Here is a 17,724-nt window from a genome sequence, read left to right as displayed (position 1 = left end):
GGACCTCCAGCAGCACAGGTGGCCTCATCCTGCTTCATCGCAGTCCAGGGATCTCCCACTCCACGGAGAGCTCCCGCAGGGATCCATGGCTCTAACGGGCAGTGACCGAACCATCCCAATCGCCACGGCTAGGCAGGAGAGGTCTGTCTGTCCTCCCGGTAGCAATCCTAGCCAGGAGGTTTGTGGATGATGGGAAAATGCAGGATCTCGGGAGGCTTTGCCCTGGGCGCTGTGCCTGCCTTCCCCAGCCTTCTGTGGGTCGCTGCCCGCTGCGAGGGCAAAACCAACACAGCTTCCACGATTTGTACACCAAACCCTCAGCTCAGCAACTCTCGATGATGGAGTTACACCACCATGCCCCTGCCACGGCTGATGCCACCTCCCCAGCATCACCTTCACAGCCCTCGACATGCTCCTCCCTGCAAACCGTGGCTGAGAAGCACACACAGCCCATCGGGAACAGCCTCAAAATCTCCGTACCCCAGCAAAAAGGGGTGGGGAAAATAATCAAAAAGCCACCTTTACAGCAGATTCCCTGGCCTAACCCGTTCCCTCAAGATCTTGATGCCCGCTGCCACTCTCCCCAGCGCAGTAACAGATCTTCTTCTTCCTTTTAATAGCAATAATTTGATCTGGCGCATGCAGGGCCATGCTTCACTCCCCACCAGCCCCGCCTGGTATCCATCAGCGACCCCAGCACTGGACAAGATCTGAATGAAAACGCTTTGCTTTTCCAAATCAGATTAAGGAGGAAATTGGTACATTTCCTTGGCAGGGCCAAGGCTGGCCCATGGCAGGATGCATCCTGCCACGGTGGGGTCCAGAGAGGCGGGGTGGGCAGCTCCTGCCCCGTGCCTGCAGAGGGGCACACCAAGCTCAGCAAAGCCCGCGGCGCGGGGGAATGCTTGTGTCTGTGCTGGTGTGGGGAAGGTGAAGGAGTGGGAAAACAGGAAAAACCCCAATGGATATCACAGAATCATGGAATGGTTTGGGTTGGAAAGGACCTTCAAGACCATCTAGTTCCAAACCCTCTGCCATAGGCAGGGACATCTTCCACTACACCAGGTTGCTCAAAGCCTCATCCAACCTGGCCTTGAACACTTCCAGGGATGGGGCAGCCACAACTTCTCCGGGCAACCTAGTCCAGTGCCTCACCACTCTCATTATAAAAAATTTCTTCCTTTATCTAATCTAAATCTCCCCTCTTTCAGTTTAAAGCCATCACCCCTTGTCCTGTCACTACACACCCTTGTACAAAGCCCCTCTCTAGCTTTCTTGCAGCCCCTTTAGGTACTGGAAGGCTGCTAGAAGGTCTCCCTGGAGCCTTCTCTTCTCACACTGAACCCCAACATATATTTCATTTCTTCTGCTTTCTAAGCAGAATGCAAAAAACACATTGTTAGAAGCATTATTAAAAATCAAGTGTTTGATATGAGTGCGGAGACCAGTTATTGCTCTCTTCTCCTCCCATCCACCAAGAAATCACACCCAGGTGCCCCAGCATCGATCCACAGACCCTGAGCCCCACATGTGCCTCCTTCTCCTCCTCTCCCCCCAGCCATTCTTGCTGCGTCCCCGGCTGCCCCCATGTCTGCTCCCAAACCTCCATCTTCCCCCTGCCCGGACTCATCCTGCGCCTTCCTGAGGGCACCCCATAACCGCCCCACAAGCAGGATGAACCTTTCATGATACGGTATTCGCAAAGCTTCACAACCTTCGTTAAACCCAGCACTTGGCTAAAGCAGCGCCGGCGTCCCCAGCGCACATCCCTGGCCTGAGGTTTGGGTACGTGCCGGTGCCGTTGCTTCTCCAGCTGGAACCAGAGCCTGGGCGCTGCAGCAGGGCATGGTTGGTTTTTATGGGATCAGCTTTGGGTTTTTTATTTTCAATGGGGCTTATTGATTGCCAGGCTGGAGTCTGCTTTGTTTCGAGAGTGTTCCAAGCCCGGAGAGGCACTCGGGCCCCATCCTACATTTCCTAGATGCCGGAACATCCCTGGCTCCAGCTGTGATGCTCTGGGGCAACAGACCCATGCGCAACCTCAGCTCACCCCAGTACCCCACGGTTCAACCCTGCCGCACGGCAGCACATGAGCCAACGCAGAGGCGCCAGAACAGCTTTGCAAAAGCCTCGCCGGCATGATTCCCGGTGCTGAACCCGCTAAACGAAATTCCAGACCCTGAGCTTCACGATGATGAGCAGTGGGGACAAGGCAGCGTCAAGAACCGCCCTGCCACCCTTTCTCCCAGAGCCTGGGGTTGTTGGGCAGTGCCGGAGCATCGGTGCCTTCGCCGACCCCTCGGCTCCCCCAGATCCCGCCGGCAGACGGTTTAGGAACGAGACTGCGGTGCGGGCAGGGAGGAGGGTGTGGGCAGGGAGCTTTTGACAGAACATGCCTGCAAAGCCGGGGATCCAGCAGACATGGTTTGTTTCTTGCTGTGTCATTTCAGCACACACAGAGAGAGGGAAAAGGGGTAAAAAAAAAAAAAAAAAAAAAAAAGGAAAAAGCAGGAACATTTGGCAAGCTGAGAGGGTCTGGCTTTGCTGAGTGCGGGAAAGAGCCGCTTCTCCCAAAAGGAGACACGTGCCTGTCGGGGCTGGGCTCTGGCACCCACGGCTGGCAGCTCACAAGCTGCCAGCTCAGGCACCAACAGGAGCAATTTGGGGGAAAAGGGCTCATTTCGTTCAAAGTTAAGAAGGTTTTAAAGTTTCGAGGTGGAACTTGAAGTCTCCTCTCTGAAGCTCTCACTAACTTAATTGCATTTAAAACACTCAGTGCTGGACATTTAGGAGGAAGGAGCAGGAAGGGGCTTCATCCCGCGGTGCCATGAGTGCGAGGGAATTTTCGGCAGCCCCCATCTCCCCTCCCCAGCCCAGAGCACACCCCGCTTTGCCCACAGGGCTGGGAGCTGCCAGGAATAGCTGCAGAGGCATTAAGGTCTGTACTTGCTACTGAGCTGCTCAGAGCGCTAGGTGTTGATTAAATTTTCATGCCTCCCTGACAAGGTATTTTTTTGTGTGTTGTGTTTTAATTTAAAACACACGAGAAGGGACTCCTTTTCCCTTTGTAAGCATTCCAGCTCGAGCGCCTGGCGTTGTCCCAGGGCACAGAGGGCTGAAAAGCCAACTGGTTTCCCTCTTTCGCCATCCCTCCCATCTCCTCTGCTCTCCAGCCTCTCTCACTCCTCCTCTCCCCAAAGATCATCTCCAGCCACCGCCGCTCCATGCCAGGAGCCACCGTTACACATCGCTTTCCCAGCTTCACCCTCCGCAGCGCCCGAAGGAGTAGCTGGGCAGGCTCAGCCCCTGGCTGTGGGACCACTGCTGTAGTGAGCTCCTCCAGTGCTCTGCCCATCACCATGGCGTCAGGGCACGTGCTGTTTTAAGGGGATCTTTGCACCACTGGCCCTTGCTGCAGAGTCCCTACAGCCCTCGGCACATGGCGAGCACTACTGCAGCACTTGCCCTGGGACCAAGGACCCCAGGGGTCACCAGGGGACGAGCACTGACGTCCAGAGCATCTGCAACAGCTCCTGGAAGCTCTGGGGTTCGAGGAGGTTTCCCAGCTCATCTTAGCTCTGAGCAAACCCCGAAAGGAGCAAACTCCTCTCTGGTCAAGTCATTAATTTTGCTGGCTCCTGGCTGCCCCACAGAAAGCCAGGCACTACCCTTGCTCTCCAAAAATCAAGAGGAGAAACCCACTGGGACCTGCACAATGCTCAGGTCCCGTTCCTGCTGTTCACACACCGGCGCTGCAGGGAGAGCAGCTGAGCATCCCAAGGGATGGCCGTGACGCCCTGGGAATTCATGTCAGCAAGCGATGAGCAATTTTACATACACACACACGGAAAAGTAACTGCTTTGAAATAGATCCCTCCCCTGAGCCCCTCCGAGGCCACTCGACCAGTGCAGCTGGGCACCTGGCAGCAAGCAGCACAGCCGAGCCTTGTCCCCATCTCCGATCTGCGTGATTTAACAACCCCCCTTCCCCAGCACCCCAAATCAGGGCTCCCCGACCCGTCCCCATTCCAAAAAGGACGTGGGTTTGAACAGCAGGCTCAGGCAGAAGCTCTCAGCTTTGGCGCTCCGCAGCCAAATCCAGCCCTAAGCCGACTTTTGGAAGCCGGGTGCGGCGCGTATGGCAGCCGCGAGCCGGCGGCGGTTGAGCCACGCTCGCTGCAAATCCCTTTCCTTGCAGCAGCTCCCATTCTACAGCTGCTCCCGCAGCCTCGCTGCTGCCAGTGGCTTCGCACCCCACCAGCCCCTGGGCAGCCTGTTTGACGGGGCCACGAGACCCGCACGCCCCATCTGCCCCCCGGGCAACACAGATCTGCCCACAACCACTGTGTTTTGGTGGGTATTTTGGAAGCCACCAAGGATTTGATTCTCCTTCCCCACCACAAACGCTTTCCTCCTGCCACGAAAGCACGCAGAAGGCTCCTAGCCCCAGCATCCCCTAAGGCTCCCCGGATCTTTTTGCCCTCCTGCTTCCCTATAGTCTCAATCTCTTCTGTCACAAGAGGCTTTCAGGTTCATAGCAAGCGACCGTGGCCAGCTGGCTCCCATTAGGCCATGCCATGCATTTTTAATTAGCAGCACTGCTGCTCTAACGAGCACACTCAGGAGGCAGATGTTTTCACCCATGTCGTCGCTAACAGCCACGGCCCCGTGCAAAGTCGAGTTGGCCCTTTGCACAGCTGCGCTGCCGCTCGGTTATCACTGCGGTGCGCTCGGGACCCGTCTGCAGGTCGCTCTGGCTCTCAGGACTTTACTCGATCCTCGGGATTAGGATCAGGAATTCAACCCCATGGCCCAATCCACGCAGGGAAACAGGCTTTCCCTGCATGGCAGGTTCCAGTCCTCTGCTCCCGCAGCTTTCTCCGTGTGCTTGTGTCTTCGTTTGTCCTGGGCTAACCAATTCCTGACCAATTCCTTGTGCCACGTGGCCAGTGTTATCAGCTCCGGTAGCTTGGAGCACCACTGTGGGCACGGGAGCCAGCCGGGCAGGCAGGACTGACCCCTCTTCCCTGCAGAACCCACCAGCCCAGCCCACAGTGCCGGCACGTGCTTGCCACGGGTGTTTTTCTTCCCACCTCAGCTGCCGGCAGCGTGGGAGGAAGAGGAGGGCGGCAGCTCTTGGCAAGCCAAGCCAGGCTCCTCCTCACTACCTGCAAGCACAGCGGTGGAGCACTTCCAAATGGGAAAGCAAATCAATGATCTGGGTGAATAAATACAGCCTCTCAGGTCGGGGTTTTGGGGGAAATCACCATTCCAGACTCCTCTCCTCTTTGCTCTCCCAGGGGAGCTGGGCTGAGCACCCAAAGCCACCAGCCCCACCAAGCACCCGTGCTGTGCCCAGCCAGCCCTGCCACCCCTTCCCGCACCCCAGCACGACAGTTTAATGACAAAACTCACACCCCGACCCCTGCCCCACACTGGCACGCTGGCAGAGGTGGAGAAGTAGGACAATGAGCCTCTTTGCCAGGGTTATATTTCCCTCTAGTCCCTATAGAAACTGGATTTGGTCTTCAGCCAGCCCAGGAAAGAGGCATCTGCTCCAGTGTAAGAAGAAAAACAAAATATTCCTTTGCCCCTGTTTTGGACCACAGAGACAGCCAGAGGAGCCACAAAACCAAAACTCCCCTCTAAGAGAAATTAAAGTCCTTCAGGCTCCCAGGGATGGGGGTTGGAGAAGCCATCACACCCTACAGTTTAAGTTTTATTCTTGCGTTTTTTTCTTTCTTTTTTTTTTTTTACTCCATACTGTGATTTCTACCATTTCATCCAGGCAAGGTAGATGAAAGCAATGCAGAAGGCAAGCACATCCAAGAAACATCCACGGGGAAAATACCACACAGCCCCATCAGCTTCTCAGGGGCCGATTAGCTTTTCGTGATGCTATCTACAAATTTCAGGAGCCACACTTCTAGACCGGCAAAACTGTGGAAAAAAACGGATCTTAAAATCACGATACAGTTACACATGGGAATTCTGTAGTAAGCAATTTCCTTGAGAGATTGCTAAAGTGGTTTTCCTACCATCTCCCTCTCCTCTGCAAGGCTGCGGCGTTAACCTACAAGGACGCAGCCTCCCATTGCTTTACTCCAGTGGGAGAGCAGAGTCCACCACCAATCCCCCGAATCCAGGGCACGCACTGAGCAAGGTCCATACCGGTCAGCAGCAGGAGCCTGCTCTGGTTTGCTGCTCCAAGTGACAAAGGTGATGGCAGAGCATCCCGACGGCTTCCTATCCCTGCCCAGCCTTCCTCCGGGGACTGCGTTCCCCATGTGTAAACCTCTTTTTTCTATTAAAAAAAAGGCAGAGGCTCATTTTGCTGCCTCCAAGCAGCGAAAGGACTGAGTACCCATAGCCTTTGTCACCTAGAGATGCCCTGTGACACAGCTCGTGTCCCCAGGGAGGGCGGGAGACATAGCCCGGCAGTGCTGGGAACAGTGTCCCTCCCTCACCGCCTCCCAAAGTGAATCAGCAGCTTTTTGCCCTACCAAGGCCCCAATCCTCATTCAATTAATATCCAAGGAGGTCTTTAATCCTTTCCATTATAGGTAAGTAATAGCTGGTTCTTTGCAGAGGAGCAGGAAAGGGAGGCTTACGGTCTTGGCCATCGGGGACATGGTGACAGAGCACATCTGCCCAGCATCACGACTAGTGCTGGGAAGAGAGTTCAGATACTGGGGCTGTGGCTCCCCAGGTGATTCAGAGAGCCCCCTATTTAACAGCTATGGAGGTAAATAGGTGCTCCCAGCAGCATCTCCCACCCTTACCCCCCAAGTAAGATCCACATGGTGGATCAACAAATCCCAGGTATCAAATGAGTCAACTCCAGCTTTCCCGGTAAGGACGCCCTAATCAGCAGGAGACCTGTTCTAGTAGGGAACTGCCGGTACAAACCCACAAGGTCCATCAGATGGTGAATTGCCCATCTGTGTAGCTCAGGGGCACTAGCACTGGCTGCAGGCGCTGAAGTACAGGCAGGAGGGGACATGAGGAGCACTGATGGAAGCAGCCTCTGTTTTTTGCAGAGAGCTGGTCATTAATGCAAGAAACAAGGTGCCGGGCAGGCTGCTGGTGCCAGGCAAGGACACTGCTGGGCACGCACGGGCTGTGGCACAGCAGGAAAAATCACCTTTCCTGCTATACTCAATTATGGCTGGGCAATCGGCGCTGCAGTCAAGTCTCTAATCTCATTGATACACCAGAAGCAGCCAAGAAACCATCTTTTTTTTCGATCTGAACTCCCAGGTGGTTCAATACTGCCCAATTCCCCTGCCGAAGCAGCAAGATCCAGACACTGCCATCTCCCTTAGCAAGAGGAAAACCGAATCTTTGTGGCAAACCCCTCGCCGTGAACTCTCCCCTTTCCACCCCAGTCTGGGTTTCATGGTCCATCTGCCTAAGCACACCAGCCTGCATCCCCAGAAGGACCCGGGGATGGACCGAGCAGGAGGGGGACCCCAACACTGGCAGTGTGGTGCCTTCACCCAGGGTTAAAATCCAGCCTTCCTGCTTACAACTAACTATCCAAGCCTGTTTCCCCACCACAAGCCATCCAATCTGCCTCCCGCAGAGCAACGCCACTCAGCAAATCTCCAGGCGTTATGGGAACCAGGGTATAAAAACATTCCCGGTGCAATGACACCAAAATTGATGCTGAAATTAGGCTGGGAACAGAACTGGCACAGTTGCTTCTAACCCATAAACTAAACCAAACGTACAACGGCCAATCACCCACACCGGTATTACACTTTGTGATCGCCTGTAGCCTGTTTTCCCTGCTTCCAGCTCTGCCCCCAGGTCTCTCCCTGCGTACCCCAACGGCTCGAGCATCGGCAACTTCAAGTGGCTGCAAACCACAGGAATGCAGCCCAGCTGTTCCCTCCTTCACCAGCACCGACAGATGTTTGTAACATGAATACCAAAGGTCTCAGCTTCCTGTTGAACACCGAAATGCTGCCCCTGCCCCAGGGAGGGGGTCCAAGCCCAGCTCCAGGGCCTTCCCAAGGCACATCCGCTGCCTGGGCCGCAGGGAGAGCGGTTGGGCAGCACCCAGAAACCACGTCTGCTCTTACAGAGCTGCCCTAAGGAGCAGAGGAGAAGGAGGAGGGAAGGAAGGATGCCTGCCCGCTCCCCAGGGACAGCCCTCAAGCAGGAGGCTTGCTGCAGCTCATGCTCACAAGGTTTTGCTCCCTGCAATGAGTTGCACAACCAGCCCCGAGACAAGGGCCGAAGCCCATGGAGCTCCCTTTGCCTGGAGACATGTGCCACATGTCTCTTCATTCCCCATCTCCTGCCCAAATGGGATGGACTGAGGCCATCTCCATCACAAAGGAAACTCAGCGTCTCCCAGGTTTCCAGGACACAGAAATACCAGCTCCGGCTCCCCATCCCCATCTGCCCAAAGAGACCCCAAATCAATGCTACTCACGTTGTACAGGACTGTGGTCCACCCTTCCATGGTGATGCACTGGAAGACAGTCAACACAGCAAAGAGGATGTTGTCAAACTGCGTGATCCCATCGTTGGGACCAATCCACTCCCGGCACTCGTAGCCTGGGGGGCAACCTTGCACTCCGCATGGATGGGGGGGGTCCAGCTCCTCTAGTTCACCTGCAAGCACACAGCAGAGAGCCAAAGGATACAGGGGTGAGAGAGAGGCAGGGGATGGGCAAGGAAAAGAGCCTGAAGGCAGACAGGCTTGGGATAAAGTGGGGCACCCCAGCGGGACTAGCCCTGGCTGCCCATAAACCGGTCCCATAAGAGATCAGGACATCCTGAGCGTGACCAGATGACACCTGGTGCACACGAAGCAAAGCGCAGGGTCTTCCAAGCCCCAGGCTTCCCACCATAGCGACGCGCACTTGCCCCGGCTGTTTTCCACCCGCGGGACGCAGCGCGGGTGCAGAGCCCTTCTGCCCACCTGAATTGTTTGTGTAGCAGGCTCGGTGCAGCTTCCCACTGTAGAACTCCAGGCCGATGATGGCAAACATAAGGATAGCAAAAAAGAGCAGCAAGCCGATCTGGAGGAGAGGCACCATGGCCTTCATGATGGATTTCAGCACAATCTGCAGGCCTGGGAGGGGGGAATAAAAAAGAGCACGGCTCAGCACGGTGCTGCAAACCCCCTGCCTGGGGCACGTCCATCCCACCCCTGGCCAGAGGAGGACAGCAAGCGGAGAGGACGGATGGTCATCGGAGAGGCCGGCAGAGCCTGGAGGGTCCCTTCAGGCAGCTGAGGACCACGGAGGAAAGCACCATCCCAGGGGAGCAGGAAGGGCCAGGCTGCGGAACGAGGCTCCAGCAGGGCTGGTTTCTGGATCTGGTCCCACCTCTGGTGTCCTGCCTGTCCTTGGTGAGACATGGCCCGTGCAGCTCTATCCCCCTCTCTGCCCCCAAGGCATGAATCCAGCACGCTGCCCAGGGCAGGAGGGACAGGAGGACTGGCGCCGGCAGCAGCCTAGTTTCTTTATTTATCCCCATGCTGGCAGATGAAATCTTGCAAAATAACCGAAATCTCCCCCAAATAAACCTCAGTCCTGAAAGGATCCACCCACCGCCTTCTGCCCAGAGAAGCAGAGCTGCCGGCAAGCCCTGGCGAGCCACCTAGCCCAGCCTTGTGCCAACCCAGAGCAGGCTGAGCGCGGGGAAATGCCACCCGGGGACACCGAATGCTGCCATCCCACAGTGCCCTCCCCTGCGGGTTACCTAAGGCGTGGCTGGGAAGATGGCACATACAGTGCCCGCTCCGTGGGAAGGTCTGTCCCCCTCTTCCCAGATTGCACCCTATGTCTCCGAGGTGGCACGAGGACCCCTCTCGCTCTGAAGGACATCAGGAATGGATGCAGACACCCCGGGAGGAGGACCAGGAGCATGCAACTTACTGGGAATGCCAGAGACGAGCTTCAGAGGTCTGAGCACACGCACAGCCCGCAGCGTCCGCAGGTCCACGTGGGTGTTGAAGTGTGTCCCAGCAGTGGCGAGGATGCTGTGGGCAGACAGGCAGAGAACAGAGTCACCCTCAGTCACCCTGATGCCAAGAGCCATGTTCTCAGGCCAGGCTGGGGGGAGCCATGAGGAGCACCGTGTCCCTGGGCAGATACAGAGATTCAACACCTCCCGAAGCCCATATGCCAGACAGCTCCGTTTGATGCTGGAACCAAAGCTCATGGGCCACTCTGGACAGCCAAAGCCACCCCAGGGGTCGTCCAGCCCTGGCAGTCCCACATTGATGCCCACTGTGTGCGAGGAGGGCTGGGGACACACCGCAGCACTGGTCATCACCCATGCCGTGCAGTCAATGCTGCAGACATAGCGCTCATCGCAGCTCGAGGGTTTAAACTCCCTTCCAGGATCTGGACCACAGATGGTGCCCTAGAGATGGAGGTGGCTCCCCTGATGGTCACCTGTGCTCCCCTAATGGTCACCTAGGCTCTCCTGGCAGCACCTCCAGCCGTCAGCTCCTCTTGCTTTTTCCACATGTGGAGCTTCCTCGGAGCCCCACCTCTGAGATTGTTGAGAAGGAGCCGAGAACCTCACACGCATTCAAAAATCTATACTAATGAAAGTTTGATGACCTTAGAAGGCAAGCGGCAGGCGCAGGAAGGACTCCAGAGGTTTGCTTTTAAAACACAAAGATTTTTTTTCAAGCCTATCTCCAGAAAACAAATTGGGGCAGAACGGAGTCTGGCAGTGGAAATACTCTAAGGCTCCGGTACTTGCTGAGAGGATGGGGATGGTGCGGCTCGGGGATGCTGGCAGAGCCACGGGAGCACAGACAGTGGTGCCGGAGCTCATGGGCTCCTCTCCAATTCGGGCTCGGTTCTTGAGGTGCTGGATGAGGAGGAAGAGGAGGAAGAGCTGGAGTGGAGGAGGAGGAGGGGATGGGAGAGGGGGGGATGGGGAGGAGAGTGGGACAGAGGGAGGCAGCAACCTCAGGGCTGTTTGCAGCAATCCAAAAACTGCGGGAAATTGGGTCATTGTTCCACTAATTCATCTAATTACAGGCCAGAGCGGCTCTCTGGCGCGCGAAGCAATTAGCACTCTTTCTCTCCCCCTCTCCCCGAGGTACGGCAGGTACCGACCTGCCCCTCCAGAAAGGCGGCTGGGTTTCCTAGGATACCCCGGCAGCAGAAACCCTGTCACCACCAGCAAACCAAGCTGTTTCAACTTTTCAGCTCCTTTCCCTAATCTCCTCTTCCTCCCTGCCCTGGCACAAGCCATTGGCCGCAAGGCCTGGCCCCTCAGCGGTTGAGACGTGTCGCTCCGACATCGCCCACGACTCCCTGTCTACCAGGCTGCTTGTCCGCAACATAAATGGGGACCTTCTTCCCTTGATGGTACTTTCCCTTCCCCCATTCCCCTTCGGCACAGTCCCCGCTCCCCACAGGGCTGACAGGAGAGGAGAAAAGGGACTTAATCAATTTGGGAGCACCCAGAAGCTGGGGATTGCTGCACTGTTAAATCAGTTGTAAGACCAAAATCAATAAGCACGACAAAGCACAGCCACACGGGAGAGAGGAGAGCACAGGCACTTGCATCTCTTCCGTGCCACCTGTCAGCAAGAGCAGATGAACCCAGTGCTCCTCAAAACACCAGCGTAGAGGACACGCTGGAGACCCCAAGACCCTCCTTCAGCTTTTGCTCCTCATGTCCCGACACCCAGTGTCCAATCAGCCTCCCAAAGGGATGAGGGAAAGGTGTTTGCAGCCCCCTGCGCTGACTCCAGCCAGGGCTGAGCATCTCTAGGAGATCAGGGATGCTCCTGGGCTGGATGCAAGCCCAGTGCCTTGAAAAGCCCGGCTGGAAGGCTCCTGGCAGCAGAAAGGGATCGACAGCTCTCTCCCACCACCACAGAGCAGCACGAGCCATGGTCCTACACGGCTGGGCAGAGGGATGGAGGTGGAGCCGTGACGGCTCCCAGCCTCACCGCGCATCTCATCCCCGGGGCAGGACCACCACCACGGCAGCGGCAGGGAGCAGAGCGCCCCGGCTGCAAAGTCCTCTGCTAACCCAGATTCGTTTGAAGGGCTCGGGAGCTGGCGCGCCGAGCCTCTCGGCAAGGTTCAGGCGATTCCAGGGCGCCGCTCCGCCACGCTCCAAATTAGCTGCTAAGAATGGGACTCCGCTGCGGCAAGGTGACGTGCTCCTTGTCCTCGCTGGGTGCCGGGGGACATCACCAGCTCCCTGGGAAGGAGGTTTGAGCAGACCACCAGAGCCAGGCAGTTGCACTGCAGACGTGTTTCCCGATTGACGACAAAGATGATCCCCCCACACACCACGAAATACATCAGTTCACAGGCACAGCCAACGCTCCCGGCAAACTCATCCATCCCAGAGCCTCTGAGCAGCCCTGGACCACCTTTAGAGCGATTGAGGTGGTTGGAAAAAGCCAAGCAAGCTTCCAGGCACACGAGGATGGCTTCTGTCCGCTCTCCCCAAGCCCTTCAGTGGCTCTAAACAACAGACCCCAGCTCTCCCCAACAGCCCGGCTTCGCTCCTTCCCACAGACACCACCGCCACGTTGCCACTAATAATAAACGCAATGCTGGAAACACACCTTCCTGCTTGAGACTTCGGCATCTCACCTGCTAATTGCTTATTAACCCTCTAAATATGCCTTTTTCTTTTTTTTTTTTCTTCCTTTTTTTTTTTTTCCTCTTCAGAGAGCCACCCCTATCACCCAGCACAACCCCTTTCTGATTTATTGATATATTGACATAAATATTAAGATTTCTTACAGCTCCTCGAGACGCACGGCACAGAGACAGGACTCCGGCTGTGACAAACCTTTGTGCTGACACAGGGTGGCAGCTCCGGTATCTGTAGAACAATTTAAACCCTTTTCGAACACTTACAATATCCACGTCTGATGTGCTAATAATTATTCTTTATTTTTAGGCAAGGACCCAAACTAAAATTACTTCTCACCCATCCAAGTTATTTGAAAAAGCTGCCAGATTGGGCTATAAAAATCCCAATGATCTCATGCTTTTCATCATATGTACTGGAGGAAAAAAAAAAAAGGGGGGGGGGAAGTGAAGGCGTTTTTATAGGTCACCCAGGCAAAGGGGTTAGTTTTACTTCTTTGTAGGAAAGGGGGAAGAGAGACTTCAGGTGGAGGAAAGAGCAGAGAGGAGCTGTTGGAAGAATGCAAATGAGAGAGGAGGCAGGATGGGAAATACATGCGAATCCCCCAAAGTATAATTGAATAGTGAGCAACCACCGGCAGACAAAAACATGCTTTTGGAGGGGAAAAAATAACAAAAAATTATCCGATGCTTTGTGTTTGCTACCAGGCTGATTATTGTATTTCCTTTATTTCGAGGTGCGAAGTGAAGGGCGAGCTCCCGCTGGGCCCGCCACACCTGCGGGCTCCGCGGCTGGCAGCCGGCGGAGTGATGCTCAGCCCTCGGCACCGCTCCAGCTCGCCGCGGCTGAGCAAAGCGCACGCCCTCACCTCCAGCTGAAGACCTGCACCTCCAGCTTTCTTTTCTCAGAGGATGAAGCAAAAAAAAAAAAAAAATTTAAAAAATAAAAAAAAAAAGAATAATCACATTCAAAACGACTCTCTGCTCTTTGGGACTTGGCAGCATAAACCACGAGCGATGCTCAGTGACTCTGCCCATGCAAAGCCCTTTTACTAGGACAGAGCCAGCACCAAATTTGGGCACTACCACTCGCTACGGTGCCTGTGTTGCCCCCTGCTCCCGTCCCCACCATCCCATTGGGAGCAGCATCAGCACGGCATCCCTGGAGCCTCAGTCCCTGGGGGCAGCTCAGGGCACACCACAAAGGGCTTCGTGCCAGGGACCCCAAGCAAAGGCTGAACCCCCAAACCGATCAGATGGACCTTTGACTCATCCCCCTCACCCCAAACCGAGCAGCCCTCGACCATCCCCATCAGGGACCGCTGCAGAGGCACGTGCAGACGGGGCGTCCCGGCAAAGGGCACCTCCCGGGCCACGGGCAGAGGGAAGGATCGGCCGAGACAATCTAATCTCAGCTCAGAATCTGGGGCAAGGAGGGTGCTGGCTGGCTGGCACACAAATTAATATTTATAATTAAGTGGAAAGGCCCCCGAAGGCTTGCACCGCCACCTGACTCTATGAGGGAGTCTACTGCATAATTAATACACTGGTCAAACGGCTCACAGAAAGTAAGTTACCTGATGAATTTACCCCATTCTTGCCCTGTTCTGCTGGTGAATCCCCCCCCCACCTCTGCAGGCAGCATCACGAGCAGCAGGACAGACCCCAGGCAGGGCTGGGGGATCAAGTTGCCCACCCTGAGAATGTCAGCCTTCAATATGGGGGACAATACAGTCCCCCAAAGGCCACCTCTTCCCAGAGAAGCCCCTGGGATGCAGCACACGATGGAGCATCCCCCCCACAAGCCCATCTGACGCCTTGTGGCAGATGCAGGTTTTGGCAGGGGGAGGAGATGTCGGTGAAGCCAAATTTGCACAAATGGGACCTGGTGGAAACCTCAAGGCGTTGCCAGGAGCCCGACCTTGCAAAGAAACACCACACACGCCGTCCATGGTTGGACGAAGGCTTTGCCCCAGCCCCGGAGCTCTGCACCCAGCGATGCAGAGCAACGGTGTGGGGGCTGCGGAAGGAGCCCCCCGGGTGGATGGGTGCCTGGGGCAGGTGGTGGCAATGGCCCCTGGGACCAGGAGCCATGTGGGTGGGATTGACTCACTCCACTGCGGGAAACCAACTGCTGGGGAAGAGAAGCTGGGAAGGACGGGGTGAACCACGTGAGCAGCATGCCAGCCGGATCCTACACTGGGGGGAAGGCAGGATGCCTGTCTCCCCCCAAAGCCAGGGGTCTGCCTGCCCGAGGGTGTCCTGGTGTCACCCCACCACCTGTCCCCAGCAGGGTGAAGGCTTTTTCCCCTCATCACCTGCCCCGTCCTCTCGCCAGGTCAGGGAAATGGCACTGCCCTTTGTATGAGGTGCCGATGTCGGGTGCATCCCGTCACCGTGGCATATGGCACATGAATCATTCACAAAGCCGGGGAATTAATTATTCATCCAAACGAAAGACCAAACACTTTACTAATTGTCCTGGAAGGAAAGAGCTGGGAAGGAGGTGGGAGATGAGGCAGACATTGGGTTGGAAACAGGCACCTTTCATGAAAGGAAAAGAAGGGAAGAGGGGGAAAAAGGTCTTATCTGGTGTGATAAAAGCATTGCTCTGCCCTGGGGCTCAGAGTTGTCTCTACTGGTTCACCCTATAGGCCAACACCCCTTGCAACAGTACAAGCTCCAGCAGAATAATCCTGTTGGGATGCTGAGGTCTGCTCCAATTTAATGCTTGCTCTCCAAGCCCTGTATCCCAAACTCCCTTGCCTGGAGGTGCACCGTCCTCCCTCCATCAGGGAAACGCAGGTGTCAGCGCTGGGGCAAGAGCCTGCTCCTGGCACGGGTGTGCACTCCAAACCACAAGGGGAAATGATGTCAATATTCCTGCAAGGAGCTTCTGCCAGCACCCGTTCCAGGACCCCCCCCATCTCCATCTCTGGACCTCTAAGACCAAAAGGGTGAGCTTGGGTCAGGTGAGCTAAGCTAAATACCAGGGGGCAAAGCGTCCTCATCTCTGCCATGGGGAAGCCCAGGGGAATGGCAAAAAGGGCACCGGGCGCTTTCCAGGACAGTTATCCCAAAATCCAGGCAGCACCACAACGAGCAACAACGTGCCCTCCTTGTCCCGAGGCAACCCCGCAGCAAAGAAGGGAGCAGCCTCCTACGAACAGCCAACAATCAGGACACGGCTGCGCACGGGACTTCACCGGGAGGTCAGGGGCTCACAGCTGCCTCTTGCCTTTGCAGGGAGAAGACTTTGGATTTTGGACTTTCCCGCACGGGCCAGTGGCCCTCCGGTTGGCCCTGGATTAGCTCAGGGCACGGCGGGTGCTGCTGGTGATCACTCATTCCTGCCTTCCCTTGGCCATGCTCCACTCCGTACAATCCCTTAACGGAAACCGCAGCGCCCAAGGGCTTCAGGAGAAGCATCCAGGTGTAGCGGCTGTTATTAAAGCCTCCGAAAAACCCTGACGCTGGCTCTTCCACTTAGTGACCCCGCTGTATTTATCCTGGTTTTATGGCAGCTGCTTCCCCAGCTCCCCAGCAGCACAGCTTTACAAGGGCTTTTTGATTTCCATTTTGATGTTTTCGCCGTTGTCAGAAGTGTTTGCCCACCCCTTCACCTCTCACGTAACGTGTTATTGTGTTACTGCTGCAACTGCTATAAAAAAAAAAAGCAGCCAGCGCGGTGCTGTGATGCTCAAGGCATCGGAGTGTGCGAAGCAACACACCCACCTGGATCTTTGCAGAGGGAATTTAACCCTTCTTTTTCCATGAGCTCCTTTGAATATCGTGTAGGACAAGACAGGCTGGCACATGGTTCGCTATTTGTTATGCTAACGGCACCCAGGGAGCACGGAGCTGATGCTCCAGTTGCCAATGGCTGAAGGTCCTTCAACTTCTTCTTGGGACAACCGATTAAGAGGTCACCAAGGTTCCACTGTCCTTCCTGACCTGTTTCTGAGCACTTTTTGGTCCAGGACACGCTGGATCGAGCAGGTCATGAGCCCAGCTTCAGCGCCCGGCCACATCTGGTTCGTGCATGGGCCAGGCGAGCATCCCCCAAGCCCCAGGGGAAACACGGACATTCCCCTCCCTGGTTCTGCCTCGGAATGAAGGTATTTTATGCACATTTTCGGAGAAAAATATTTTTAGCTGGGGGAGAACAGGCTGTTTTTTTCAGGCAGCGATGATGATTTGGAAACCACAGGTTATAAACAGAGCGGCTTTACAAATGTGACTATTAGTTCCCCAGTGGAAGCTTTAGCATCAGGGAGTTTTAGGTGGGCGTTGATTTCCACTGAGATGAAAAAATCTGGATTTATTGACATAAGAAGCAAACACCAGTTGAACCCAAGTCAGTACCATCCATTCCTGCACAGGGTCCCAGGAGACTGTTCACAGCAGCAGCCCCTCGTTAGGCTAATTAATACCAGGGAGAGCATGTCCAGGAAATCCCACGGCTCATGGAAACCCCAACACCGTGATGCCACCTGCATTAAGCACCTCTCCTATAGGACACGTGGCAAAAAAATAAGTCCAGAAAGGAAGAGTCGTACCCTGTGTCACCCTGGGAGGGACAAGGGCCAGCGAGTGATGCCGGGTCCCTCTAGGTCTATCAGGAATGGATCCTGGGGTGGGTCCTGATCACATGGATATCCTCTCTGGTCCATCCTCATGGATCCAGCATCTCAAACCGGTCAGCACATCCCATGGCGAGCGCTACCCTCCATCCTCGAAGCTCACAGCATCCCCTCCACCGCAGCCACCGCCTCTTGCCAAGTCGTGACGAGATCCCAATGACCATTAATTCTCCCGAGCTCGACGGTTTCTGTCCAGGCACTCACATATTAATCAAGCATAAAGTTTTAGTCTGCAAAGATGATCCTGAACCCGCCGGCTGCCAGCGCACGTTCCCCCATGCAGGCTTCACCGCTCGCCTGACGCAACCGACAGAGCGTGAACCACCAAGAGCAAACCCTCTCCCGCAAGCTGTTTGCAAGTCACTTGCCAGCCCAGGATTATTTGCTGAACGAATTTGCCAATAATTTGGCAGCTCGCACAGGCCAGCGTTCCTCGGGAGGGAGGGGTGACCACGGCGCTGAAGAACTGCGGCTTCGTC

The 17,724-nt window shown here is 55.6% G+C and overlaps 1 protein-coding gene across 1 annotated transcript in view; it reads right to left on the bottom strand.

The window, feature by feature from the left end:
* The window catches only part of CACNA1E (calcium voltage-gated channel subunit alpha1 E), a 107,672-nt gene that overhangs the window by 63,335 nt on the left and 26,613 nt on the right, over positions 1–17,724 (bottom strand). Inside the window, 3 exon segments of the mRNA XM_086617853.1 lie at positions 8,444–8,625; positions 8,936–9,088; positions 9,897–10,000. Coding sequence (XP_086473979.1) covers positions 8,444–8,625; positions 8,936–9,088; positions 9,897–10,000 — 439 coding nt within the window.

The sequence above is a fragment of the Tauraco erythrolophus genome, chromosome 10 (genome assembly GCF_009769465.1).
Source record: "Tauraco erythrolophus isolate bTauEry1 chromosome 10, bTauEry1.pri, whole genome shotgun sequence".
Taxonomy (NCBI): Eukaryota; Metazoa; Chordata; class Aves; order Musophagiformes; family Musophagidae; genus Tauraco; species Tauraco erythrolophus.
Note: the sequence above shows the minus strand (reverse complement) of the source record. Positions and strands in the feature narration are given on the sequence as shown.